Genomic DNA, 26,680 nt, shown 5'->3' with positions numbered 1-26,680 from the left:
ACTCGCAAACTGAGGTTTGACTGTATATTCAAATATCAATAAAAATATTGAACTAAAAAAAGAGGCATTGAAGACTTATTTGTTTGATAAATTTTATAAGTTTATAATCTGTTATAACTTTCTTACTTTGAACTGCTTTGAATTGAAAGGTACAGTGCATTTTATGCTATGTTGGTGTTTCTTACACCAATAATGCATGGGAACAATAAAGTCTAAGGTTTTGTATTGTGTTGACTGAGTTGTCAAGTCTATCTGTTCTGTCAGAGATCAATGCAGCAGGTCTGTTACTATAGTCCGAAACTGATTAAGGTCTAATTTTCCCCTGCTTATAATTTTGTCAGGTTTGTCAGTTACATTTCCCATATAGGAGAGATAGTAAGGAATTGTCTGACCAGGAGACTGCTGACCAGTCTGTGGCAGTGGCCAACTGAGTGACATTAGTTGCTATGAAGTTGAGTGTGTGACCTTTTCTTATGTGTCAAGACTGGAGAGTATTAGGTGACTGTTTGATAGGAACTCTTTAAAGTCCAGGATTATGGCAGTCATAAGATTCTAGGGCCTATGGCAGTCATGAGATTTTAGGGTAATGTTTGTCACCTAAGATAATTGTTCTGGTGAATTGGTATGTAATGCTTGATTATTTTTTTTGCAGTTTAGTGAAGATTTGGGACCATGGTCCTGGCAGCTAGTAAACCAATAAGAGACCAATAGTGCTAGAGTAATTCAGTTTTTATCATATAATTTGCAAACCATGTAAGCCAGGTAGAATAGCAATATCTGTTTTGGTTATAGGAACAAAATTTTTGTATACCAATGCTAATCCACCTTCCCTCCCCTCCAATAGCATCCTTCATTCACCAAGATTAGACAAATATCCTATGGGGCAGAGATGAGAATTCAGGACTATTGGTCTTTGAGCCATACTTCTGAGAAGGTGAAGCATATGTCTCTTTAAGATATCAACTCATTTAATAGTGATATCTTGTTAGTCACAAATCTGCTATTGATATAGATGCAAGGGATGGGGGTTGTTGACCTTTCTTGTGTGTTGGTGAGAGATTGTAATTGGTAATAAGGTTTTAAGTATTTCCTAGTGTTAAGAGATTTGGGTCCAGATTCACTAAAGATAGTGACTCAGTTGCTGTTAGCCAATTCTCTGGCTGAAACAGCAATTGATTCACTATCAAGTTTGCATACAAATGGTTTGCATGGAGGTGCAAATGGTTTGCATGCAAACTCTTCAGCTCAGTGAGCGATTGAGTCGGTGCAGAGCCCTGACAATAGTGACAGGAGAAGCAACCTCCTGTCACTGCTGTCAGGGCTTCTGTTGTCTGCTCGCCGGCTGAACTTATGGCAGGAGGGATGCTCATTCCCTTCTGCCATCGGCCCACTCCCCCCCCCCTTGAACTTATAGCAGGAGGGATGCCGACTCCCTCCTGCTGTGAGGGCCCCCCCGCGGTCGGGTCAAGTCATTCCCCACTGCCACCGTTTTCCCCCCCCCCCCATACCTTTAATTTGGGAACAGGAGGGGTGCTCGGTCCCTCCTACTCCTCCGGCCTCCTCAGACGCAATGCGAGCTTTAGGCCCCACCCTGGTGCATCATGGTCCTCAAGGGAGGAGCCCGAGGCGCCTGAGCTAATCAGGGCCTTAGGCCCCTCACCATGCATCACATGATGTGGCAGGGCCTAAGGCCCGCATTTTGTCGGAGGAGGCCAGAGGAGCAAGAGGGATTGAGTACCCCTCCTGCTACCAACTTAAAGGGAGGGGAAGGGGGCATCCGGTGGCAGGAGGGAGTGGGCATTCCTCCTGCCATATTTTTCAGTGGGGGTGGGGTGGGGGGACAACTACCACCTCCGTCCCACTACCCTCTGGCTCCACTCTGCAGCTTGAGTTTTCGAGCAACGTTCTGGGCGTCATCATTGATTCCACTTTGTCCTTCAACGACCACCTCCAATCCTTGGTAAAAAAAATGCTTTTTCAGCCTTCATATGCTGAGGAAAGTTAGATTCTGCTTCCATCAAAACCATTTTACCCTCCTTGTCCAATCCATCATTCTTTCCAGATTAGACTACTGCAACTCTATCTACTTAAGCCTAACTAAGAAAAATCTTCATAGACTTCAGCGGATTCAGAATGCCGCAGCCAAGCTCATCTTCGCTAAAAATAAATTCGACCATGTCTCTCCACTCCTGTCCAAACTTCACAGGCTTCTGATAATTGCCAGGGTCCACTTTAAATGTGCCTGTCTAGCTTTCAAGATCCTCCACGGTATCCTCCCTCCCTTTATCCCTCTTACTTGGAAATCTTCAAACCCTAACTCCACTAGACCCCCCCACAAATTAAAACTTTCCTTCCCCTCACTAAAAGGCATTACCCATTCAGGAAAGCAGGGGACCTCCCTCCCCTTCAGAATCACTGAGCTCTGGAACAGCCTTGCCTCCCCTCTTCGGAACTTGAGCTCTCTCCAAGTTTTCTGCAAGCATCTGAAAACCTGGCTTTTCTCAAAAATGTAAGCCTCTCTCCAACTTTGGTATCCCAAGTCCTCAAAATCTCTTCATATCTGGCTTCCCTAGTCCTCTAAATATTCCTCATTCTTCGACCTCTAACCCTTTATTATAATTCCTTCCTATTACATCTCCTGTAAACCGTGCCGAGCTCCACAAACATGGAGAAGATGCGGTATACAAACCTAAGGATTAGATTAGATTAGACAAAATATCTGTGCCATGGAAAAATAAAAAAATACAGGTAGACCTCTCAAAAAGCCAGCAGACCTATCGGTAACACAGTAACAGACAGGTCTACAGCAGTCAGGTTTTAGGATAGTAAAACCTGATGCAAAATAGCCAAGCAAATGTTAGTGCATCAATCGCTTGGCTATTTTGCATGGGGTTTGACTCATTTGCATGGGTTGGATCGAATCGGAAAATACGCTGTGGGCCATTTAGTGAATCGGGTGGATAGCAGCAATCGTTGCTAAACCTGTGAAAACAGGTTTAGTGACAATCGCTGACTTTAGTGAATTGGGGCCTTGTTTTTCTTTTTATTGTTAGGGGAATTGCCTTGGATGATCAGTATCTGGTTGTTTAGGGGATTAATGCAACTGGTATAATATTGATCTGTTAGTAAAGTGTGTTTTCGTGGTTTGGATTTCCTATGAGCTGACAGTTGTACTGGAATAGTTACATGTTACACTGTGATCCTCTCCTAAGCTTGAAGATTTAAAAATAAGCACAGTAGGTAAAGCCAATTCATAGCTGCAAATTTAGGGGTCATTTGTTAAATTTGAGAAATCCTAGAGTTAGGCACAGTAAGTAAGGCTGGGTTGTAATTATAGTTGGGATCTTCTCTTAGAACAGGGGTGTCAAAGTCCCTCCTCGATGGCCGCAATCCAGTTGGGTTTTCAGGATTTCCCCAAAGAATATGCATGAGATCTATTAACATACAATCAAAGCAGTGCATGAAAATAGATCTCATGCATATTCATTGGGGAAATCCTGAAAACCCGACTGGATTGCGACCATCGAGAGGAGGGACTTTGACACCCCTGTCTTAGAAGATCCTAGGAATCTTGAGAACAGTAGGTGAGACCAATTTATGGTTGTAATTTAGTTGAATCCTAGAGATATTAGGCACAGTGGGTGAAGCCAATTCATAGTACTAAATTGGTGATCATCTTCTGGCTTGAGAGATCCTAAAGTAAGGACATGCTCTTGCCCATATGTACATCACCTTGCATTTTTGTGCCAAGTGAGCTAGGTTTAAATAGTGCTATATACTCTGCTGACATTTTCACAGTTAAGTGTACACTTTGTGTACACATAAGTGCTAGTATTTAATTTTAAGGAATACGTAGTTGCAGGCACTGAGGTTATAGAATTGTCCTTTTTGAGTGCTCTCCAATTTGTCTTTTGAGCTTTTTTACATCTTTGTGTGACGACCCATATTCTGTTTTTTAATGCAGAAAGATCTCCTTGAAGAAATATTCTACATTCTTCAGTGCAACTTGTCATTAAAGCAAGAAAGAGGAACTGCAGGGGTAACTTTTATTTTTATTTTTTTAATGCTGACTCAGTTTTGCAAAAGAATGCAGTTAATCAGGAAGAGAGAATTGGCTGGTGGGGGAGGGGATCTTGCTCTTCTATTTCCTGTTGTCTTCATGGTCACCTCTGTATATTCTGACATGGTGCCTGGTTTCAGAAGAGACTTTGACCTTTCAATTGAACTTAAATACTGAACAAGAAATGTAACTACATAAATAACTTCTTTTTTTTAAACATGATTTTAGAAGGCCACATAAAACTGCTTTTTATACATATCGAAGAAAGTCTTAACTTGAATAATTCTTAACCAAGGCCCTGGCAGTACCTATGGTTTCTCATATATCCTTCCTTTCTCTACACTCCATGGAAACCACCCTTCTAAAATCTCCAACCAAGCTGTCCCTGACCAGATCCAAAGACCTCTATTCCATCCTCATCCTTCTTGATCTATCTGCTGCTTTTGACACTGTAGACAAGGATTTCTCAACGCGGGATACGCAGGCTAACCAACCGCCACACGCTTGTCCGTCTCTTGCCATCGCCCCCCCCCCCCCTCCTCGCTACCTTTAATTACAGCCCCGCTGGTGCCGCGAGTACAGGAAGGGTAGGGCCAGGCTGGCGCACAAGCCTCCCCCACCCCACCCCCGATGTCAATGGCTCGCCCGGACCTTCTCTCCAGTAGATTCAATTCCCTCTTTGACGTATATGGCAATGCCCCCACCTTTTTGAGCCACTCTGTCTTTGCGGTATAGTTTGTATCCCGGTAGCACAGTGTCCCAGACGTTTTCCTCAGTCTACCATGTTTCCGTGATGCCGATGATGTCGTTATCTTTTTGTGCCCTAGCTTCTAATTCACCCATCTTATTTCTAAGGCTCCTTGCGTTTGTGTACATACACTTGAGTTTGCAGACAAGAGAAGGAAAGGAGATAATGGTACTTAACCATAAGTTCATTTTACCTGCCTGAAAACCTAGCAATTTATCAAAAAATCTCTTGTAACGACAAGACTTAATAGTTGGGAGAACAAATAAATAATGCCCTCGAATAACAAACAAAAAATAGAATTGCAGAGATGATGTACAAAATACCAAGTCTTTAATCAATAAGCAGTCTGTATCCAATAAATATGGTCCACTTAGGGTTATAAACCGGGACCTGACATGGTCTGTGTAGAGCCCAGGCTTGGGTTCTTATAACCCAGACTCAGCTATTACCGACCCCGAAAGCCCCCCTCCCTCCCTGCCACCCGCTGTCACCACTACCCATCCCTCCAACCCGCCCTCAACCCACTGGCAGTAAAGGTACCACTGGCTTCCATAATCTATTGACAACTTGACTTTTGATCAAAGTATCCAAATAAGATGCCCAAACGGACAAGAAAAGCTTACTTCCTTAGCTACAGCAGCAGATGAATCCAGAGACCAATGGGATAGCACACATCTACCAGCAGGCGGAGATAGAGAAACTGATTAACAGGTGGCCCTATTGGCTGGCACTCCTCCTGTATCTCCAGTATGCTCTATCTCCCAGCAGGTGATGGTCGCTGTTCAACTAGCTCCTGGATTCTGGCTGTGACCGGAACATTATTTTCTCCTGTTGAGGTTTTCTCTTCAGTGAGCTGACAATTCAAATTCTCCTGTTGAGATTTTCTCTTCAGTGAGACAGGGGTGTCCGGCTGAACGGTGCCGGCTTTAGGGGTTACACCTGGGCCTCCCCAGGTCCCTGCCTTACCCTCCCTCCAGTGATAAAGGGGCTAACTGGGTCTCTATTTTTTCTTCTTTCCCTTAAAAAAAAAAAAAGAGACCATTTGCTATTTGTGCTCAACCGGTGTCTACCGGCGTCTGCCAGCCCTGTCGGCTAGGTTGTGAGTATTCCTTTTTTACATTTTCTAGTGGTGTTGGAGCTGTGAGCTTTGGTTTGGTTTGGTTGCCTTAGACCTACAGGTTTTGTTGTTGGTATTATGCTTGTTCTGGAGAACCTGCAGCTGTGCGGTCGCGTGCTTTTCCAAATAGATAAATTATTCCTCAACCGCTAAGCTTTGTTGGGCAGTGAAAAATGTGCAGTATGGGGAGATTATATTTTGGAATGTGTGGATGTTTAAGTGAAGGGCTCCAGATTTGTATTTTGGGGACGCTTGTTCAAAACGGTGCCTTCCCGCGCACAGGAGGCGCGAGCTTGTTCTAGTGCGTGGGCGGGAGAGTCCTAGCTTTTGCGGCCTGTGCACAGCAGGTCCTGTGCACAGCGGGTGCTGGGGCTGTGTTCAAGCCGCCAAGATGGACGCATTTTGTGGAGCCAGTGCCTTTCCGCACACGGGTGGCTCGCGCTTGTGCTCCAACGCTGGCAGGAGCACCACAGCATTCTTAGAGCCTGTTTCAGCTGCGGCCTTATCTCTGCGCCTCTCCCGGTTCTTGTCATAGCTGCGTCGGTGGGTTGCAGCTGCATTGCCATTCACACGGCGGTTGGACTCACTCCCGAGGTGATTATTTCAGGCATGGGATCCATCCTGCCTTGCCTGAGGGCGCTGGAGAGGGAGACCATTATACGCTTGGCTCCTCAGTTGCGGCTTGTTCCGACACTAGGTCAGCAGAAGGCGCATTGCCGCTGGGGAAGGTCAGCGGCGGGGGGGGGGAGGGAGAGAAATACCCGGGTCTTGGTTCAGATCTCTCCTCCTACCTCCTAGGATCCCTGTATGGCGAGAATTATACCTTTTGTCTGTTTCCTCTTATTTGTGCCTTGGGGCCGCGCTGCTAGTATCATGTGGCGCTATTGAAATATTTCCTTGTACTAGAGTGCTAGGTTTCCTGTTGGGGCTGCACTCTACTGGTAGTGTGGGGTTGCCTGGTGGCACCTTGCCTTTTCCAGCGGGCAGGACTAGGTTTTGTTTGTGTCAGGAGCAATGCAGGGTCCTATGTTTTTCAGGATACTCAACAGACTTGTGCGGCTATCGTCTTCTCCTGACGTATGTTAAGCAGCTCCCCTGTTTTTCCCTGTTCACATTGTTATGCGCGGGTTCATTCCCTTGTAGCTATGTGCTGGGCGGCTCTCTGAGGGGGGGAGACAAGGCTGATTGTCAGTTTGCATCATCTCTGCAGTTTCTCTTTGGAAAGGGTGTTTTCTCTTTCTGGCTGCCAGGTACATGTACTTTGCTAAGGGGCACTATACTCAGTTTCTGCTTTTCCCTTAGGGCAGGGGTGTCCAATGTCGGTCCTCGAGGGCCGCAGTCCAGTCGGATTTTCAGGATTTCCCCAATGAATATACATGAGGTCTATTTGCATGCACTGCTTTCATTGTATGCTAATAGATCGCATGCATATTCATTGGGGAAATCCTGAAAACCCGACTGGATTGCGGCCCTCGAGGACTGACATTGGACACCCCTGCCTTAGGGTGTCTTTATTTTTGGAGCCGTTGGTGTTGGGGAGAAGCTTATGTGGTGTTGTGTCCACTCCTAGCTGTCATGACCCTGTTTTCGGAATTCCAATCAGTAAGGTCCAGGCTAGCCGTTTGCTTCTTCTCCTCTTCTTTCTTGCACCGCTATACTGGAGTTTTCTCAGGACAATTCCTTTCTTTCCTCCAGGACTTTCAACTCTCATCCAGCTCGTTCCCCAGCCTACCGTGTGTAGTTTGCGAGGGGTCTGATAACTCATTAGGTTTTCTGGCGGAGGGGGGTGGACGAGAGAATGTCTGATCAACTTTGATTCCTCTTCTCCCTTTCCTGATTCTTTCTAAGACTCGCTGTATTTTGGGCTTGCTGTATATTGAGCAGCTGAAGGTGATGTGGGTGCAAGGTCCCCTTCAGGGCTTCCTGGAACAAGAGACAGTAGTTCCAGTTCCTCCAGAACCATGGGAGCAAAGGAAGTTATTCAGTTTTCTTCGTAGTGGCCGTAACGGGGGGATCGGTAGGTCAAGGGCTGAATCTCCTATGGGTCGATTAGTTTCTCAAAGTTAAACTTTTCTGAAAATTTCAAAAAAATAAAAAACAAAAAACTTTTGAGATCGGTCGTTGCCGCGGGGCATCAGTGAGTTTTTGTCAGCACTCGGTCTCGTACATGTCTACTTAACTTTCCCATATGTCCATCCTATCACCGGGATATTTGCTGTGCCATCCTTGGCACGGCCAGGTCAACTTGTCAGTCACAAACGGGTGATTTCTGTTATTTGAACTTCTTTTCTTCAATTCTTTGGATGTGAATCTTCAGATTTCCAATGGGCTCTCTTCTCCTATGCTAATTTTTGGTATATCAGGGGCTGTTGCTCCCGTAGGAGAGGAATGTGTTTCTTCCCAGAGAGCGGGGCAACAGGTTGCAGTCTCAGGTTTGCCTTCTTCGGTCACCAGGAACTAGAGTATGGGATTCTGTGCAGGTTCTGAAATCTATGCTGGTGACTCAACTGGGAACTTCGGCTTGCTTTCACATGAGAACGCTACAGCAGTTGTTTTTGTTCCAGTTGTTCCCTGTATCTCGAGGCTCCAATTGTACTATCTAGTCGGATCCTCATGCATCACTCCCTATAATTTGGTGACTCAGTGAGGTTACTCTGTTCAGAGGCATGCCTCAGTCTTTGCTGGACTGGCTCACAGTCGCCAAACATCCCAGGCTGTCGGGTTAGGGGGCTCAGTGCCTTCAATCCTCAGCGCAAGGAGTCGGTACTCGTTCTTTCTTCTGGACTGCAGCACAGCCCGGCTACCATTTCAGGGGTTTCAGACTGTTCTTCCAGAATAACGTTACAGGTCTTTTAGGACGGTGTTATATCGGTGGTATTTCTCTACCACCGGGATAGTACATGTTGTACTCAGTTGGCGAGTGCCGTCATGTTCTACTTCAATGGGTGGAATCTCATCTTACTCTTCTGTCACCGCATCTTTTTACAGGACAGGAAGTGGGTTTCGAGAGACTTTCTCACCTCCATATCTGAGCATGGACCATCTCGAGTTGGTTAACCGATGCAGCGCTGGGTGCGCCTTTCAGCGCTTTAGCAATCATACATAGTAGTAGTAGTAACATCTTCTCCATCCTGGAAATTGGGAATAATTTGCTCAGACGTTCCAACTCTTTGTATACAGGGGCGATCTCCTGGAACTAGACCTCCTGGCCTTGTCTCGAAATGCAAGGCTTCCTAGTTTCTTCGACAGACGCAGGGACTGGCGGTCAGAGGGGGTAGCAGCGTTGCTTCTTTCTCATCTCTGGTTTCTCTTTTCTGGTGGTTTTCCCCTGGCTGATAATTGGATGGATTTGCTATCTCAAGCTCGCTTTCAGGGCACAGTAATTGGAGTGTCTCTGGCTTGGCTGCGGTATCCTTGCTATGCGGATCTGATGAGTCTTTCGACGGCCGACCTGTTCAGATTCCTGGTATCTCCGGATTTACTCTCCTAGGGTTCGACCACATAGATATTCGTCCTACTTTGATGTTACGACCTGGCTTTTGCAAAGTCATGGCTGCCATGTAAGTGTTATGCGAAGCAGGTTTTTTCTTCTCTTCTCCAGGCGATACAGACGTCTTCTCCTGTGGCTTCTGCTTCCTTTTGGAGGCTTTTCCTTTCTTGGGTACTTCTCAACGTTTGCACCCTTCCTGAGTTCTGTGTTTTATATTCTTTCTTTTTTGGCGCAAGCGTATTGCCAGGGGCTTGGCGTTCATTTCCCTTCAGATTCAAGTGACAATCTTAGAGTGTTTCATGGGCTGGGTATCTCGCTCTTCGCTTACTTTTCAGCTTCGTATAGTTCTGTTCCTACAAGGAGTACAGTATCTTCGTGCACCTCTTCAGAAACCGTGTCCAGAGTCCAGTCTTAGGGTACTTCTTCGCGATTGCATGACGGATTCGTTTCAACCTTGTCTTTTGAGACTCTAAAAGGCTGTGACGTTCAACACGGTGTTCCTTGTGGTCATGGCTTCAGCTCGATGGTTTTCTGAGTTGCTGGCCTTGTAAGGCGGGGATTCTTATTTTTGATTTGCAAATTCTGGGGTGTCAGTTCGGGCGGTACCTCAATTTCTTTCTAAGGTGATGTCATCCTTTCTTTGATGCCACTCTCGCTTTTCCTTCCTTTTTCCTGGGAGGATGACTGGAGAGGCGAGTTTTTCTTCACTGCGGTTTTTGAATGTGCGTAGCATTTTCCACACTCTGTAGACTTCTAACGACTTTTAGTCATTTGGATCACCTCTTTGTATTCTTCAGGGCACATGACATACTTAGGGTAGCTTCCCCAGCCTCCCTCGCTTGCTGGGGGGTACATTCTTTCCGCTTACTTGATGGCAGGGAAGTGGTTGGTGGAAGAACTTCATGTCCCTTCAGCCAGAGCAATGGCAGCTACTTGGACTCAGTCCAGAGGTTTTTTTCCTTGCAGGTGTTTTGTCAAGCGGCTAATTGGTCTTCCGAGAGTGTTTTATCTCAGCATTGCTGGCTGGATGTCGGGGCGCATGCGGAGGATGCGTTTAGTGTTTCGGTTTTTGCGGAGGCAGCGTTTGCTTCCCACCCAGATTGAGGATTGCTTTGCTACATCCCATTGGTCTCTGGATTCATCTGCTGCTGTTGCTAAGGAAGGAAAAATTATGTTCTTACCTGTTAATTTTCTTTCCTTTAGACGCAGCAGATGAATCCAGAGCCCCACCCTTTCTGGATTTTGACTGTCGTTTTTTTCTTTTGCAACTTTCAAGGTTTGTTCTTATTGTTGGTTGTCTTGTATATTATTACCTTTTGAAATTTGTTATGGGAAATAAGTTTTTTTTACATGCTATGCCTATTGATGGTTACAAATGCTTGGGCAAGGAGCTAACTGGAGATGCAGGAGGAGTGCCAGTCAATAGGACCACCTGTTAATCAGTTTCTCTATCTCCGCCTGCTGGTAGATGTGTGCTATCCCATTGGTCTCTGGATTCATCTGCTGTGTCCAACAGGTAAGAACATAATTTTTCCTTCTATGATGAGAAAATCGAGCTGACAGAATCCCATACCATTAAAATATGAAATTTATTGTGCCAATACCGGATGGTGGGTGGGGAGTCCTGAAGCCTATGATATAGCCCCTGCAGATAAGCAAACTATCGCCCGCAGAAAGCCCTCCCAGATGGCCCTTAGCCAAAAAGAGAATCCTTTCAACCTGCGAGGGGAGGGAATAGCCCACCAGGGTCTGCAAATAGCAGTGGACCTCTGGCCAAAAGGTAGCAATAGCTGCACATGAACAGAGACTATGTGCTAAGGAGTTATCAACCCGGTGACATTTCAGACAAGTAGGGGTAGGGGCACACCCAAAATGAAAGGCCTGCTTCTGGGAGATGTAACCCCTATGGAGAACACAAAATTGACATTCTTGGATCTCAGCACTCTGCACCACCCTGGGGATCTGCTGCACCTGAGGAGCCAAGGATGCCACCTGAGGGTGGCAGCCCAGATCTTGAGCCCACAAAGACAAGAGCTGTTGATATTCGCTCCTCGGCTGCAGAGCCATCAGATGGCGATGATATTGAGAGACCAAGAGCCAGTCTCAATGAACATCAAAAAAGAAATCCTGCAATGTGACAAGAAATGTCTGATTCAAGGACTACCTGGATAAAAAAGCTACATAATGAGAAAGTTGTCGATATGCAAAATGATCCATAACACTCAGGGACCAGGATGTCTGGAGAGCCAGGAAAGGAGGAAGACTGCCATCCACCATAAGGAAATGCCCAAATTACAGAGCCCCTTCTGCGCCCATCGCTTAAAGCCAACATTATCCTGCCCGGGACTAAAGGCCGCGTTACCCACTATAGGCAGCAGAACCGAACTAGGATATGAGTGGCCCCAAAACCGTGAAAGACACCGCCAAGCCCTGCGAAGTGGTGCACCCAAACAGCTGTGGGCCCCAGAGCCCAACTGCACATTCCCATCCCAATGCAAAAGATAAGGCAGAGTCCAGGGGAAGAAATAGTCCACCTCCAGTGTTATGTCAGTATACTGAGAACCAGCAAAAAGCCAGTCCCGCAGGTGGTGAAGCAGCAATGCCAAATTATAAAGGTGAACAGAGGGAAGCCCCAAACCCACCTGTAGTCCAGGATCCCTGAAGAAAAGTACTATTCATCTTGCCTTTCTTGCCCTTCCAACAAAAGGAAAATACCAATCTCTGGAGACTCACCAGGTCCTTTGTCAAGAGAAACAAAGGAAAAGTTTGCAACAGATTTAACCACTTAGGAAAGACGATCATCCTAAAGAGATGAACGCGACCTATCAACGAAAGAGGAAGATTTATCCAGCGGTGCAGGAGCACTTTGGTCTCATGCAACAAGCGACCTACATTCAAATGGTATAAAGCCTTAACGTCCATAGACAACTGAATGCCAAGGTAGTGAAAAAAACGATCAGCCCAGCATAAGGGAAATCCAGGTCCCCAGCCCGTCCGGAAAAGCTAGAGCCTCCGACTTTTGATTCAAACGGAAGTCTGAGAAATCCCCATATTCCCAGAAGCTCTCCAAGAGGATGGGCAAGGAGACCCGAGGATCTGTCAAATATACCAGTAGGTCATCTGCAAAGGCTGCAACTTTGAAATGCTGAGCCCCTATCACCATCCCCGTGATCTCTGGGTTATCCTGGATGTCCCAGATAAGAGGATCCAAAGTCAAGATGAATAATAAGGGCAATGGGGGGGGGGGGCATCCTTGGTGAGTGCCCCTGCAAATCTGGAACGGGTCTGACAGAACATCATCAGCCCACACCCGTGCCAGGGGCGTTCATAAAGGGTTTGCACTGCTCAAATAAACTGAGGTCCCAGGCCGTAAGCTCGCAAGACCACATATAAAAAGCCCCAATCCACCTGGTCAAAGGCCTTTTGGGCGTCAAAACTGATCACCAGGGAAGAAAGTTGATCCTGCGCCGCCCGTTCCAAAGTTGCTAAAATACACCACACATTCTTTGCAATAGCTTGACCTGTCACAAAACCAACCTGCTGATCCAAAACAAGGCTTGGGAGTTCCATGGCCAAATGATTGGCCAGAACTTTTGTGAAAAGCTTAGCCTCAAAATTCAACAAGGAAATTGGTCTATATGATGCAGGCTGGGTCAGGTCTTTCTTCAGCTTCAACAGGACTATAATTTGAGCAATATTCAAATGTCTAAGTAGTGTCCTCGACTCAACCACCGCATTTAAACACCAATGCCAACAAGGGCGCCTTTTTCAAATGGTCTGATGCATCCGATGCTGTGGCTGAGAGGGGCAGGGCAATAGGGACAAAGAAGATACAGGAGAGAGAGATTGGGGAAAGTGAATGTGGAGTGGGAGTTGAAGGAAAGGATGGAAAGCTATAGGTAAGAAGATTGAGGACTGGTGGTAAAGAGTGGTGTGAAATCTGGGAAGAGAAGCAGAAAAATGAACAGAATAGGCAGTAGTAAGCAGCTAGAAAAACTGGGGAGTGGAGATATACCCCCCAAAAAAAACAAAAATAAAAACACACTCACACTCTCTCACACACACACACACTCTCATGTAGCTTAGAGGAGCACATAGCTTGCTTTCTTTTTTGTTTAAGATTTACAATAGAGAGATAAATATAGAGTTAACCAGAAAGTATGTTACATTTTAGTTGAATTTCCCCTACTTAGCTGTTTTAATATATTGACTTTCTTAGAATAGGATGAAGCTGACGCTATGATGAGGGTGAGATGGACCCTATGCTGGTTGTAGCTCCAGCTGTTGTATATTTAGGTGGAGGTGGGGCATCTGTTGCTGGTCCCATTATAGCTCTGAGTTTATGCCAGACTAAACTTCTTTTTATTTTTTTATATCGGCACCCCTCTTTGGATTTTTTTTTTTTTTTTTTGCTGCCTTGCTGTCACCTCCCCAGACTTGGGTTGAGGTTCAGGCCAGTGGTTTGTGTTCTAGGCCTATACTGCACCCTCCCATTTCCTGCTTCTTGCTTGTTTCAACAGATACTTACCGGCACAACATTTATACCCCTACTTTAGTGTTACCTGCATAGCTGTTTCAAGGTGCTGTAGATAGGTAGATAGTAACACTGTCTACAACAGGGCTGCCCAAGTCCGGTCCTCGAGATCTACTGGCAGGCCATGTTTTCAGGATATCCACAATTAACATGCATGAGAGATTTGCATACCCAGAAGGCAGTGCAGGCAAATCTCTCTCATGCATATTCATTGTGAATATCCTGAAAACCTGGCCTGCCAGTAGATCTCGAGGACCGGACTTGGGCAGCCCTGGTCTACAAGTTTGAACGTGTATTAGTAGTTCTGAAAGATTTTAATATATGTTGTTAATCTGCTCTTTTAGAAAGTAAAAATGAATGTTGACCATGAAGTTAAGCTCTTGGTTGAGGAGATTAATCGGCTTGGCACAAGAGGTAAGTGGAACACCGAGTTGGCTAGCAGCAGCAGCCCCACTGTTGTATTGGGAAGTGGTTTGTATTATTTTATGTTATCAACTTCACAGGGCTGGATTAGGATAACTGGATAGGAATTCTGAGGCCAATATTGAGTTGCTCAATCCATGACAGTGTTAACTGGTTATCCTGTGATATGCAGTAAAACGTTAATGTTAATTAAATAGATGTCCTGTTGACTTCTATTTGTTATGGCTAAATTTATGCTCATATTTGGTGCTATCCGGCTAAATTTATGCTCAGTTGGTGCTTTTTGGCTAAATTGATAACCAAAATGGTTGGTTGTCTGGGTTTGGAGGGAGGGGGGTGCGTTAAAACCAAAGATTTTCTGGTTAAGTCCTGCTGATATTACCAGGATAAATATTTGGAAAATTGGCCTCTACATTCCTATTGCTGGGTACTGAACATCCTGTGTTCATTGGTCCTTTATCTCACTGGTAAAGATCCTAAGAGTTCATTGTGACAGCTTCAAAAGACTAAAGCTGAATTGAATGCAATACTCGAGGTGAGGTTGCACCATGATGTAATAGAGGCATTTTAATATTCTTGGTCTAATTTACCATCCCTTTCCTAATTATTCCTAGCATCCTGTGTGGTTGTTTTTGTTTTGTTTTTTTGGCCATTGCATGTTGGGTGGAAGGTTTCAGCATATTGTATATGATGATGATGATGATGAATAGGGGTCATCAAGCGAGAAGGAGATCTAAGATGGACCCTAGCATCTGCTAACTATGATGAAGATTATTCTTTCCAATGTGCATCACTTTGAATTTGTCCACACTAAATTTCATCTGCCATTTGAATGCCTAGCCTTCCAGTTTCCTAAGGACTTTCTGCAAAGTTTCAGTCTGCATACGTTTTAACAAATTTGAATAGTTTTAGGGCTCACTAAATTGCCACGTGCTAGCCGCTATCGCCTCCTTTTGAGCAGGCGGTAGATTTTCAGCTAGCGTGTGCTAAAACCACTAGCGCAGCTTTGTAAAAGGAGCCCTTACTGTCATCAGCAAATTTAATCACCTCGTTTGTCCTTCCAATTCATTTATAAATGGCACTGATCCTTGCAGCACTCTCCTATTCACCCTCCTCTTTTGCCTCAAATGCCAATAGCCATTTAACCCTACCCTCGGTTTTCTGTCCATTAACCAATTGCTAATCCACAACTAAACATTGCTTCCTATCCCATGACTTCAATTTTCTCAAGAGTCTCTCATGAGGCATTTTTGTCAACGCTTTTTCTGAAAATCTAGCTACACTGTCAACTGGCTCACCTTTATCCTCATGTTTGTTCACACCTTGAAAGAAATGAAGCAAGGTCATGAGGCAAGACTTCCCTTGGCTGAACCCATGCTGACTTACCATAAACCATGTTTATCTACATTTGTTCTTTATAATAGTTCCCACTATCTAGCCTTGAACTGAATTCACTCACCAGTCTGTAACTTCCCGCATAACCCCTAGAACTGTTTTTAAAACTTGGTGTTAAATTGGCCACCCTCCAATCTTCAGGAACTATGGATGATTTTTAACAGATCAGCAATTTCATATCCGAGTTCTTTCAGTATCCTTGGGTGTATACCATTTGGTTCAGGTTCCCCAAGATTTCTTTCAGTTCCTATGCATTATTACCCTTGAAAACCATTTCTGGTTCATGTAGATCTCCTACATTTTCCATAAAAACTTGTCCTCCTTCAGTGCTCCTGTGCTGCCTAAATCATACTATACATCTACAGCTTACTGTATAGCTCTCAGGTTTTTGTGTTGAAAGCAAAGACGCCTCTGAGTTATATTGGCCACTGTAAGGTTCCTATTCAGCCAACCCCTAATTCTGTAATCTTGGTGTCACCAGCCAGACTCTGAATTGATTGAACAGTTTCTTTAATAAATGAAGCAAAAACAAACTTAGATGGATTCAATGCAGTTCAAGCCTGATACATGTCTTCTTACTGTACCAGCATATCAGAGTTGAGCTGGGAGTGTCCACCTCATGGAGATGATACCATTCTCCAGACTTAGAAATAAACCTAAGCTATGTTAGATCATTAGAACTAAAGGAGGGGAAAAAATCCCCCAAACCTGGTGGGAGAATGCTACACTCAAGATTCTCATTTATCCATGTGCTCTGCAATATGGCCACTGCTCTCTCCCAGACTGGAGAAGGATACGGGCTTATGCTCTGTGGAAGCAGCCTAGCTCTCGGGGAAAGGAAAGCCCTCTGGGAATTTAAGTCCACAGAGTACTCATTACTTATACATCTATTACAAACACTCAATCTAGTTCCTATACAAGAAACTGAGCAAATGCTCACACAACATGGGGGCAGAACAACTCCTTTTTTCTCCTTGATGATCTTACAGTCCCATTGGTTTCCCTCGCAGGTTTTCTGCTTCTGATGTACCTGAAAAGGTCATTACTATGAGGTTTTGTCTCTGTGGCAAGTTTCTCTAAAATCAATGCTTTGTATCTAATTTGCCAGTGCTTTTGTTGCTTCTTATTTTCTTCATTTGGATCCTTTTTCCATTCTTTGAAGAATGTTTGGTCTGGACTTCTAAGATTGTATTTTTAAACAATGTCCATTGCCTTTTTGGCAATTTTTTTCCTCATCTTATTAAATTTGCCCTTTTGAAAACTAAATGTTGCAACAATATATTTCCTTTGATTTCACTCCAGATATTAGTTCAAATTTTAATCATGTTATGATCACCGTTTCCCAGCAAACCCATGTTTACCGTTGCTCTAAGAACTACTCATTTATTACATCTAGGAATTTTCACCTCTCTGGTACTCCTTGATATAACATTTATCCCAGTCAGTACCGGGGTAGTTGAAATTACCCCTTTTATTATACCATTGCTCAGTTTGCCAGCTTTCCTCATTTCTGTAAACATTTTCTTCATATATCTGTTTGGTCTGTCCTGGAGGATGGTAGTGAATGAATACAACAGGGAAAACAAATCCACAAGCTCAAATACATAAAATAAGAGTGGAATTGTCCAAATCAGACTGATGACCACAACTTGTTATTCATCCAATGTTTTATTCACTTTATTCATCCAATAACTCAATGACTCGACATGTACATGTTTTAGCCAAACGGGCCTGCTTCCGTAGTCTTGAGAAACTACTGAGTTATAACGGATGGTATTTTGATTAAGTAAATAATCTTTGGGGTCAATGTTACATTGTAAAAACTCCGGCAACAGTACTCGAAGCCAAAAAAAGTCCTGGGCATTCTGGGACTTTTTTCAGCTTCGAGCACTGTTGCTGGAGTTTTTACATAAGAACATAAGCAATGCCTCTGCTGGGTCAGACCTGAGGTCCATCATGCCCAGCAGCCCGCTCATGCGGCGGCCCAACAGGTCCAGGACCTGTGCAGTGATCCTCTATTTATACCCTTCTATCCCCCTTTCCAGCAGGAAATTGTCCAATCCTTTCTTAAACCCCAATACTGTACTCTGCCATATTACGTCCTCTGGAAGCGTATTCCAGGTGTCCACCACACGCTGGGTAAAGAAGAACTTCCTAGCATTTGTTTTGAATCTGTCCCCTTTCAGTTTTTCCGAATGCCCTCTTGTTCTTATATTTTTTGAAAGTTTGAAGAATCTGTCCCTCTCTACTCTCTCTATGCCCCTCATGATCTTATGTCTCTATCATATCCCCTCTAAGTCTCCTCTTTTCCAGGGAAAAGAGTCCCAGTTTCTCCAATCTCTCAGCGTATGAAAGGTTTTCCATCCCTTTTATCAGACATGTCGCTCTCCTCTGAACCCTCTCGAGTAATGCCATATCCTTCTTAAGGTACAACGTAGAGAATGACACGGTGGCGGTTTACCCGCGGCCACCACATTTTAGCCGCGGGTCACCTGCCGAAAAGGGGAACGAAAACTAGCAGTCGCTGCGGCGACGGGGACAAGGCCATTCACCGCCCGTGGGGCGGTGAATGGTCTTGTCCCCGCAGTGAGGCATGAAGGATCGCGCGGTAACCGCAGCCCACACCCGCCTGCTCAATCGATCCTACTGTTTAGCCAGCTCTCTCCCTTCTCCTCACCTTAGTTTGTAGGTTTTCTTTTTCGGCGACCTGCACGCTATCAGAGAGTCGCACACCCGCTGCTGCTCAGTTTCGATCTTCTGCTCTGACACAACCGGAAACAGGAAGTTGCAGCAGAGCAGAAGATTGAACACTGAGCAGCCGCGCGTGCACGGCTCTTTGGGAAAGCGTGCATGTCGCCGAAAAACAAAACCTACAAACTAAGGTGAGGAGAAGGGAGAGAGCTGGCTAAACAGTAGGATCGATTGGGCAGGCGAGTGGTGGCTGCGGGGACCGTGCGCTCGCTCATGTTCCCGGCTCAAATTGGAAGGAGGGAGTGAAAGGGAAAAGGATTCTGGGCCAAGGGGATGAAGACGGAAAGAAAAACCCACAGCAGGAAAGAAAGGGAAGGACAGGCAGGTGAGCCAGATGCTAGAAGCATGGGGGGGGGGAAGAAAGAGGGAAAAAAGCTAGATGGGGTTGAAAAGAAGAGACACACTGGTATGGAAGAGGAAGATAGGGGAAATCTGGACACAGGAAGGTAACAGAAAGAGGGGAAATTATGTGCATGGGGCATAGGGACAGAGACATAAAGGGGACATGCCATGGGGATGGTATATGGACACAGGGGGGGGCAATGACAGATACATAGGGGAGATATTAGAAATGGGGAAAATAGGAGCACAGAAGCGAGATGGTTTGTGGGGATGGGACAGGGACCGAGCTTGCAGGCTCCAGTGGCTTGCACAAATTACATTGTAACATGCCATGAAAATAAGAGGGAGGAAGGTAGATAGATAGGCCACGCGAGAGGAGCTGAAGGGTAGTAGAAAGGAACAGATGGTAAAGGAGGGAGGGAAGGGTGGTGGTGGAAATGAATAGGACAGACATTGAAGGAGAGTGGAGAGGAACAGACCCCGAAGGGAAATGTGGAAGACAGAGTGGGAAGAAGACAGATGCCTGACTATGGGGGAGCGGAGGGAAGAAGATGGGTGCTAGACCAATTGGGGGGGGGGGGGTGAAGGGAGAGGCACAGTAACAGCAAATGGAAGATGCAGAGAGAAGACACACAGTGGATGGAAGGAATTGAATGAGAAGATGTGGAAAGCAGAAACCAGACAACAAAGGTAGAAAAAAAAAATTATATTTATTTATTTATTTTTTGCTTTAGGATAAAATAGTATATTAGTTGTGTTGATAAAAATTTATAAACAAAGCCCTGCCAGCTGAACATCTCTTTCTCTAGTTCAGCAGCAGGAACTTTGATTTATAAGAAAGGAATAAGCTAAATATTGCAGTACTAAGGCTTATATGGATGCAGCGGGGACGGTGACAGGACGGTGAATGGGATGGCAGTGGCGGTGACGGGGCGGTGAAAGGGATGGCGGTGACGGTGACGGGGCGATGAAAGGGATGGCGGTGACGGGGCGGTGCAGAGGATGGTGGGCCGGTGACGGGGACAGATTTTTTCCCCGTGTCATTCTCTAGTACAACGACCAATATTGGACGCAGTATTCCAGATGCAGGCGCATCATCGCCCAATACAGCGGCAAGATAACTTCTTTCATCCTGGTTGATATACCCTTCTTGTTTATACCTAACATTCTATTCGCTCTCTTAGCAACCGCTGCGCACTGTGCCGTCAGCTTCATTGTCATGTCCACCATTACCCCAAAGTCCCTTTCTTGGGTACTCTCGTTCACAAACATCCCTCCCATTGTATAGTTGTACCTCGGGTTTCTGCTTCCCAGATGCAATACTTTACATTTCTCAATGTTGAACTTCATCTGCCATCTCGTTGCCCATTCCCCTAGTTTGCTCAAGTCCCTTTCCAATTCTTCGCAGTCCTCTTTAGTCCAAGCTCCACTAAATAGTTTGGTGTCGTCCGCAAATTTTATTATCTCACACTTCGTCCCTGTTTCTAGATCATTTATGAATATATTAAATAGCAGCGACCCGAGCACCAAGCCCTGCGGAACACCACTCGTGACACTCCTCCAGTCCGAAAGATTATTCACTTAATCAAAACGCCATCTTTTAAAACTCAGTAGTTTCTCAAGATTCCTGAAGCAGGCCTGTTTGGCCGAAACATGTACATGTCAAGTTATTGAATGAATAAAATGAATTGAACATTGGATAAGTAACAAGTTGGGTCATAAGTCTGATTTGGACAATTCCACTCTTTATTTTATGTTGGGTAGATAGTAGTACAACTCCACTAGTATGTTCTTTCCCTTCGCACATGGATTTCTATCCATAAGGATTCCACTCTTTCACCTCCCCCCACTTTTTTTCCCCTTGCTCCTCCCCAAATCCCCATGTTACACACTCGCCTTGTTCTTGCTTTGCTCTGCCCCTCAGCTAATTTATCACCTTGCTTCCCATTCTTTCCTTGGCATACATCAGCTGCATTCCATTTCCTGTAGCGATCACGCAGCAGGAAAGAAAGTGAACTGCTGCATTTTGGTTTAGACCTGATTTTGTTAAGTGAACCGCAGGGCTATAAGGAGGAGGAAGTGAGCCAATATGCAGTGGTCCACTTCCTTCTACTGTGTGATGACTGACTGCAGGGGAGAGGGAGAGAGATTGAGGACAGAGCTAATTCTACGTGTTTTTTCTGGGGTGAGGAATTCACAAATTGTATGTTGCACAGATGGTGCAGAATTCACTAGCAGTAGTCTTAGCAAAACGAGCATTAACACACACCTTCACATGTGCTAGATTGTTATTCTAGAGATAAATATCAACATTGCAAAAATTTATTGAAGATAATTTGTGATGCTTTATCATTTCAGTTCATGTACAGACATTTCTGCTTGGATCTGTGTATGTATAGAGTTGTCACCTCCCATGCTGTCTTCAAAGTTGTGGACAGTTCTTTTTTTTTTTTTTTTTGCTATGCTCGCAAAAAAAAAAAAAATCAGATGTTACATCCTCTTAACTAACCCTTCTATATATCTGCGGACCTGGTGGTAAACTTTTCGCATTGTGTAGTGGCATAGCCACAAGTGAGCACAAGCCCACCTACCTTTTGGACACTGGGCTCATCCAGCAGTGGCACAGCAGCGATGAAGCTTGTGGGGATCCCCCAAGTCCTGCCAGATGAAGACACCCAGCATCTTTCTTTCCCGGAGATCGGGCGAAAGGAGTCGCTTACTTCCACTCTCCCTCATCTACCCTCTCGTGCTAGCCCAAACCTTCCCTCTGATGCAACTTGTTCACAGGAACTTAATTTGTGTCTGAGGGAAGACTCAGAGTGGGTGCAAGCAAGGGGAAAGAGTTGCTGCTTGCTACCAGCAAAGATTAGAGAGCAAATGGTCCATAAATCATCTGGAACAGAGAGCCATTTGCTTGGCATTGAAGGAGTTGCAATCGTTCCTGACAGGGAAGGCAGTCAGGATGTTAAGATAATGCTACCACAGTAGCTTATGTGAATAGATAAGGAGGCACCAAAAGCCCTACCCTATGGCTGGAGGCACAAATGTTCCAGCGGGCAAAAGTTCACTTACTAGCCCTCTCAGCTGCTCATGTGGCAGGGATAGAGAACATCCAGACCGATTTTTCTTAGAAGATAAGACTCTGGATCTGGGGGAGTGGTCTCTTTCCCAGAGGGCATTTGTCATTTGTACAACACTGGGGAAGACCTCAAATGGCTCTCAAGGCTGTTGTATGTTGGATCATCTTCATAACAGTGAACTATCAGAGGCTGGTGATTCTAGTAGTTTCAGACTGGCCCCACTGGTCTTGGGTATGCAGATCTGGTGTATTTGCAAAGAGGCAGGTATCTCAAACTGCTAGTTCTTCCAGGGCTCCTCAGTAAAGGCCCAGTTCCCATGGAGAATCCAGAGCGCTTTGGTATTATGGCATGGCTCTTGAGTGCACGGCGCTAATTATATAAAGGTTACTTAGAAGTTGTCATTATGACTCCTTAGAGCAAAGAAGAATGCAACGTTTGCAGCTTATGTGAATACCTGGAAGTCTTTCCATTTTATTATGCTGTACCAAGGAGCAAGTGAAGCCTGAGAAGGCTACTATCTCGATGATTCTAGCATTCCTACAGGCAGGACTTGAAAAGGGCCTAGCAGTTTTGTTTCTCAAGGTGCAGGTAGCTGTTCTTTCATGTTTGGGGCCAGGAGAGGCATGCAGTTGTTAGCATCTCATTCAGACGTCGATTGTTTTTTTAGGGGAGGGGGGGGCACTCAGGTTGTGACCCCTGTTGCGCAGGCCTTTCCCATCTTGGGACCTCAATGTGATTTATGAAGGGCCTATCTCGGGCTCAGTATGAGTCCCTGTCGAATGCATCCCTCTTAGATCTTACGGTTAAGATGTTGTTTTTGGTGCCCATTGTTTCGGCAAGGTGAATCTCAGAGTTGTAGGCCCTTTCCAGTAGAGATTCCGTTCTCTGGTTTACGGAGTCGGGTGTTTTTTCTGCATACGATACCTTCTTTTCTACCAAAGGTGGTTTCTGCCTTCATATCAATCAAGAGATTCTTTTTAATAGTCTTTCATCCCATGGGTTTGGCAAAACAAGACAGAATTTTGCAGAGGCCATAAAGACTCTACGCACAACTTCTCTATCTGGAGAGAACTAAGGATTCCCAGCTCTCCAACTGCCTTTTTTATGCTGACTAGCCACTCAAGGCAAGGCAAGCCAGCCTTCAAGGCTTTGATTGCCAGATGGATTTGCATGGCAACTTCATCTTCCTATATTGCCTGCGGTAAACAGCCCCCTCTCTCAATAGCCACACATTCAATTAGAGGTGTGGCTGCTTCCTGGGTAGAATCCTGGGCTGTTTCGCCTGATGAAATTTGAAGAGTAGCTACTTTAGTCTACTCTCCACACTTTTATAAGGTTTCTACAGAGTGGATGTGGCGGCTTGAGAGTATGCCGCTTTTGGGTCCTCGGGGCCGGCTCATCTGTCCCTCCCTAAACGTCTGGTACTGCTTTGGTATGTTGGCTCCTGAATGAAGGATTAGGTTCTTACCTTGCTAGTCATCTTTCAGATAGAAGGCATAGGATTCTGTATGCCCTTCCCTGTCAAAGCTTTTGATTCATCTGATTCCTGCCTCGGATGTTGCTAGTGTCCATCTTGGGTCCTCTTCTTCTGTATCTAAGATTTAGCAGAGACAAAACTACAGGAACATGAGGGCTCCTATTCCCTATCTTTTTTTGGGGGAGGGGGAGGGGGATGGCTCCTACTAGTTGCACTTGAGTAGCTAGGGACCAGCCTACTAATGTGCAAGACTTGTTCAATGTTAAATTGTTAAAAGTTTTAATCATTGTTCTTTTAACATAAGTTAGATCAGAACAGAATTTGGTTTGTTACTGGGGAAGCTCCCAGTGCCCCTCTTCTATTTCAGTGGAGTTTGATTTGCTTTGGTACCAACTGAAGAGGAGCTATTCTCCACTGTAAAAGGTGAGGAATTCTGAGATTTAAAGTGATACCCTTCTGCAGACTCGTGACTAATGGAAAACAACTACTGTACAGAATACTATGTATTCTACATGAAAGAAGATTAGCAAGGTAAGAACCTAATCTTTCATTATGGCAGTATTCTGCTTTAAAGAGTAATTAATGTGTACTAAAGCCCTATAATGTGTTAATTGTGCCTAATATGTAATTTCTAGAAACGGAACACTGTAGGGTGGTCTACGCCACAAGGACGGCCCTACCTCCCACAGAAATGGACTTAGGTACCACAAAAACCGGGTTGTACAGAAGTAAAAAGTGGAACCAGATCCTGGACTTCCAAGAGTTTAAAATGGTGAAGTTTATTGATGTCTTGAACAAATAAAAATATCACAATATGCTAAAAGCCAAACACATTCCAGCAGTATAAAAACACCAAATGAATGTTACTGCATTTCAGATGATCAGACTCTACATGGGCTGTGTTTGGCAATATCTAGCTTTCAGGGGTTCTAAGGAAATACAGTAGTACAAAAATCACAAACACAAAAGAAAAGCATATAAGAATTTGATTTAATCTATATTAACATAACAATAAAAAGATATAAAAAAGATACACTAACCTTGGAACACAGTAAAAAGCAGTCAAATAACAGTAACATCATAGAAAATCTTACAAATATGAACATTAAATTATGTAAAAATACAGTCTTGTTAATGTCTAGTTAAGAAATGTGACATAAAAGAATATGAGAAAACTATTTTTAAAACTATTTAAAAAAAAACACACAGTGCAACCCATCATGCGGTCCGTGTCTCTGATGTAAAGTGTATAATGACCAAAAAACAAGAAAAGAGGGTGTCCATAGAAAAATGAGAACACATGTTTAGGCAAATTATGTTGTGAAAACCGGAATGAATCATGCATACAGACTATATAAAATGATACATAAAAATAATAATGGAAAATGAGCATGACTATGAGTTAAAAGGAAAGAAGAAGGGGGAAAAAAGATTTCCATTTGCAGCTCCATGATGTAAATCAATATGACAGACAAAAACTATCAAATTCGCCATTAAATGCCCAGCACCCAAAGGGAAATGAGTGGATGTGATGGCTGGTAAAGACTGGCATAAACGTGATGTGAAGAGAAATATTCTAGAGTATTGGTCATACTGGCTTTAAACAGGAATAACGACTGTGCAGCGGTGAATTTAAAAAAACATAGCTTATATAAACTGTCAAATGGAAACGTGCTTTTAATTTTGAAATTCACCGCTGCACAGTCGTTATTCCTGTTAAAAGCTAGTATGACTAATACTCTAGAGTATTTTTCTTCACATCCCTCCTGGCGGCGATATATGGGGGAGATGGGTGGTTGTAGCCATAAAACTATTGTGGCAGGGAGATCCCTTGCTGCGATAAGGATCAGTGACCATGTCTGCTTACAATGTAGGCCAGCATTTTGCTGGCCTACATTATACATGTCTACTGCGGGCCTACAGAGAAGCGTAGGTCCGCCTAAGGCTACTTCCAGGCCAAGCCACACCCATGCCTAGCCTTAGGTGAGCTTGTGTGCCTCCCTAGGCTCCCGGAGGTGCCTACAATGTAGGCGGCCTGTCTCGGGAGATGTGTTGTGTGGGGTTTTTTTTAGGTTTGTTTTTAGAAACATGTGTCCCGATTGTAGGCGGCCAACTGCTGCCTAACCAGCCAATCGGACGCCTTTTATAGAATCCGGGCCTTTTATGTGTCAAACCGCTACATTAACTATTAATGTTTGTGAATCTAGTGGACTTGGCTGACAAATACTGGTATAGAAAGGTTTCCTAGTTCTAGTGAAGGTACCTACCAAATGTATATTATCTCAAAATTACAATTTTTTTCTGCAGCAGATGATGGGAAACTGAGTGTGAAGTTTGGTGTACTCTTTGCTGATGACAAATGTGCTAATCTTTTCGAGGCTCTGGTGGGAACTCTCAAAGCTGCAAAACGAAGGAAGGTGGTCGACTACCAAGGTGAATTGCTTCTTCAAGGCATTCATGACAATGTTGACGTTATATTACTGCAGGATTAACCTTATTTGCACATCCCGTATGGCTGAAATATTCTTGGTGAACTGTTTCAATTATGCAAAGAAAATGCAGCTAGATTTGCTCATGATTTTTAAAAAAATGTTTTTGTTTGGAAAGAGACTTGTCCCTCTATTTTTCCAATATAATCCATTTTGTATTGATTCTGTGAAAAATCAGACTGGAGTAAATTATTTCTCAGGTCATAGTTTTGAAAGATGCAGGAGTTATATTTTTAGTGTGGAGATGTGAAAGTGATTTTTTATTAAATTGGTTTAGTTGATTGTCACATAGGGACAAAAAGTTGATAATTTCAGAGTTGACAAATTTTAAAATCTTTTGCATATGTGTAACAATAAAACCATGTAGTTTTCATAAGTTGTTTCTGGTCTTTGCTTTCCTTCACTGCTTGAACCTCTTTGCCTGTGCTGGGTAGATGATGATAGCACAGGGCATGTGTAAAAATGTACCATGACTGCAGTTGGCAAACAAAAATTTTTATTTTTTCCAATAAACCTGAAATGATTTATTCATGTCTGACCTTCTTTTTTTTTGTGTGTGTGTGTGTGGAAATGCTATTGCTTAAAGGTCAGAATCATTCTGCCCTGCAGAGCTCGCAGCTGTATGTCCTTTTTAGCCAGAAACATGACGGCAAATAAAAACCAAACAGCTTGTCCACATACTTCACGATCTCCTCCCTCAGATCCCACATGCCTGTCTCGCACTTTCTATATAGTTTGCTTGAGTTTTCTTTTTGTTTAATTTTAATATTTTAT

General features: G+C 44.3%; 1 protein-coding gene across 5 annotated transcripts in view; it reads left to right on the top strand.

Annotated features, from left to right (window-relative positions):
• Positions 1–26,433, top strand: part of ABRACL (ABRA C-terminal like) — a 47,646-nt gene extending 21,213 nt beyond the window's left edge. Inside the window, exons 2-6 of one of the 5 annotated variants that reach the window (XM_033935389.1) lie at positions 845–934; positions 3,965–4,039; positions 14,294–14,363; positions 24,053–24,189; positions 25,728–25,890. In XM_033935389.1, the coding sequence (XP_033791280.1) occupies positions 845–934; positions 3,965–4,039; positions 14,294–14,363; positions 24,053–24,189; positions 25,728–25,742 (387 nt within the window). In that variant the 3' untranslated portion in view covers positions 25,743–25,890. Of the gene's footprint in view, positions 1–844; positions 935–3,964; positions 4,040–14,293; positions 14,364–24,052; positions 24,190–25,724 lie in introns of all 5 variants that reach the window. The other 4 variants (XM_033935388.1, XM_033935386.1, XM_033935385.1 and 1 more) reach the window with 4 other exon arrangements.
• Positions 26,434–26,680: the final 247 nt, after the last annotated feature.

This window comes from Geotrypetes seraphini, chromosome 3 (assembly GCF_902459505.1).
Source record: "Geotrypetes seraphini chromosome 3, aGeoSer1.1, whole genome shotgun sequence".
Classification (NCBI taxonomy): Eukaryota; Metazoa; Chordata; class Amphibia; order Gymnophiona; family Dermophiidae; genus Geotrypetes; species Geotrypetes seraphini.
The sequence above is the reverse complement of the archived record's forward strand: the minus strand, read 5'-3'. Positions and strand labels throughout refer to the sequence as shown.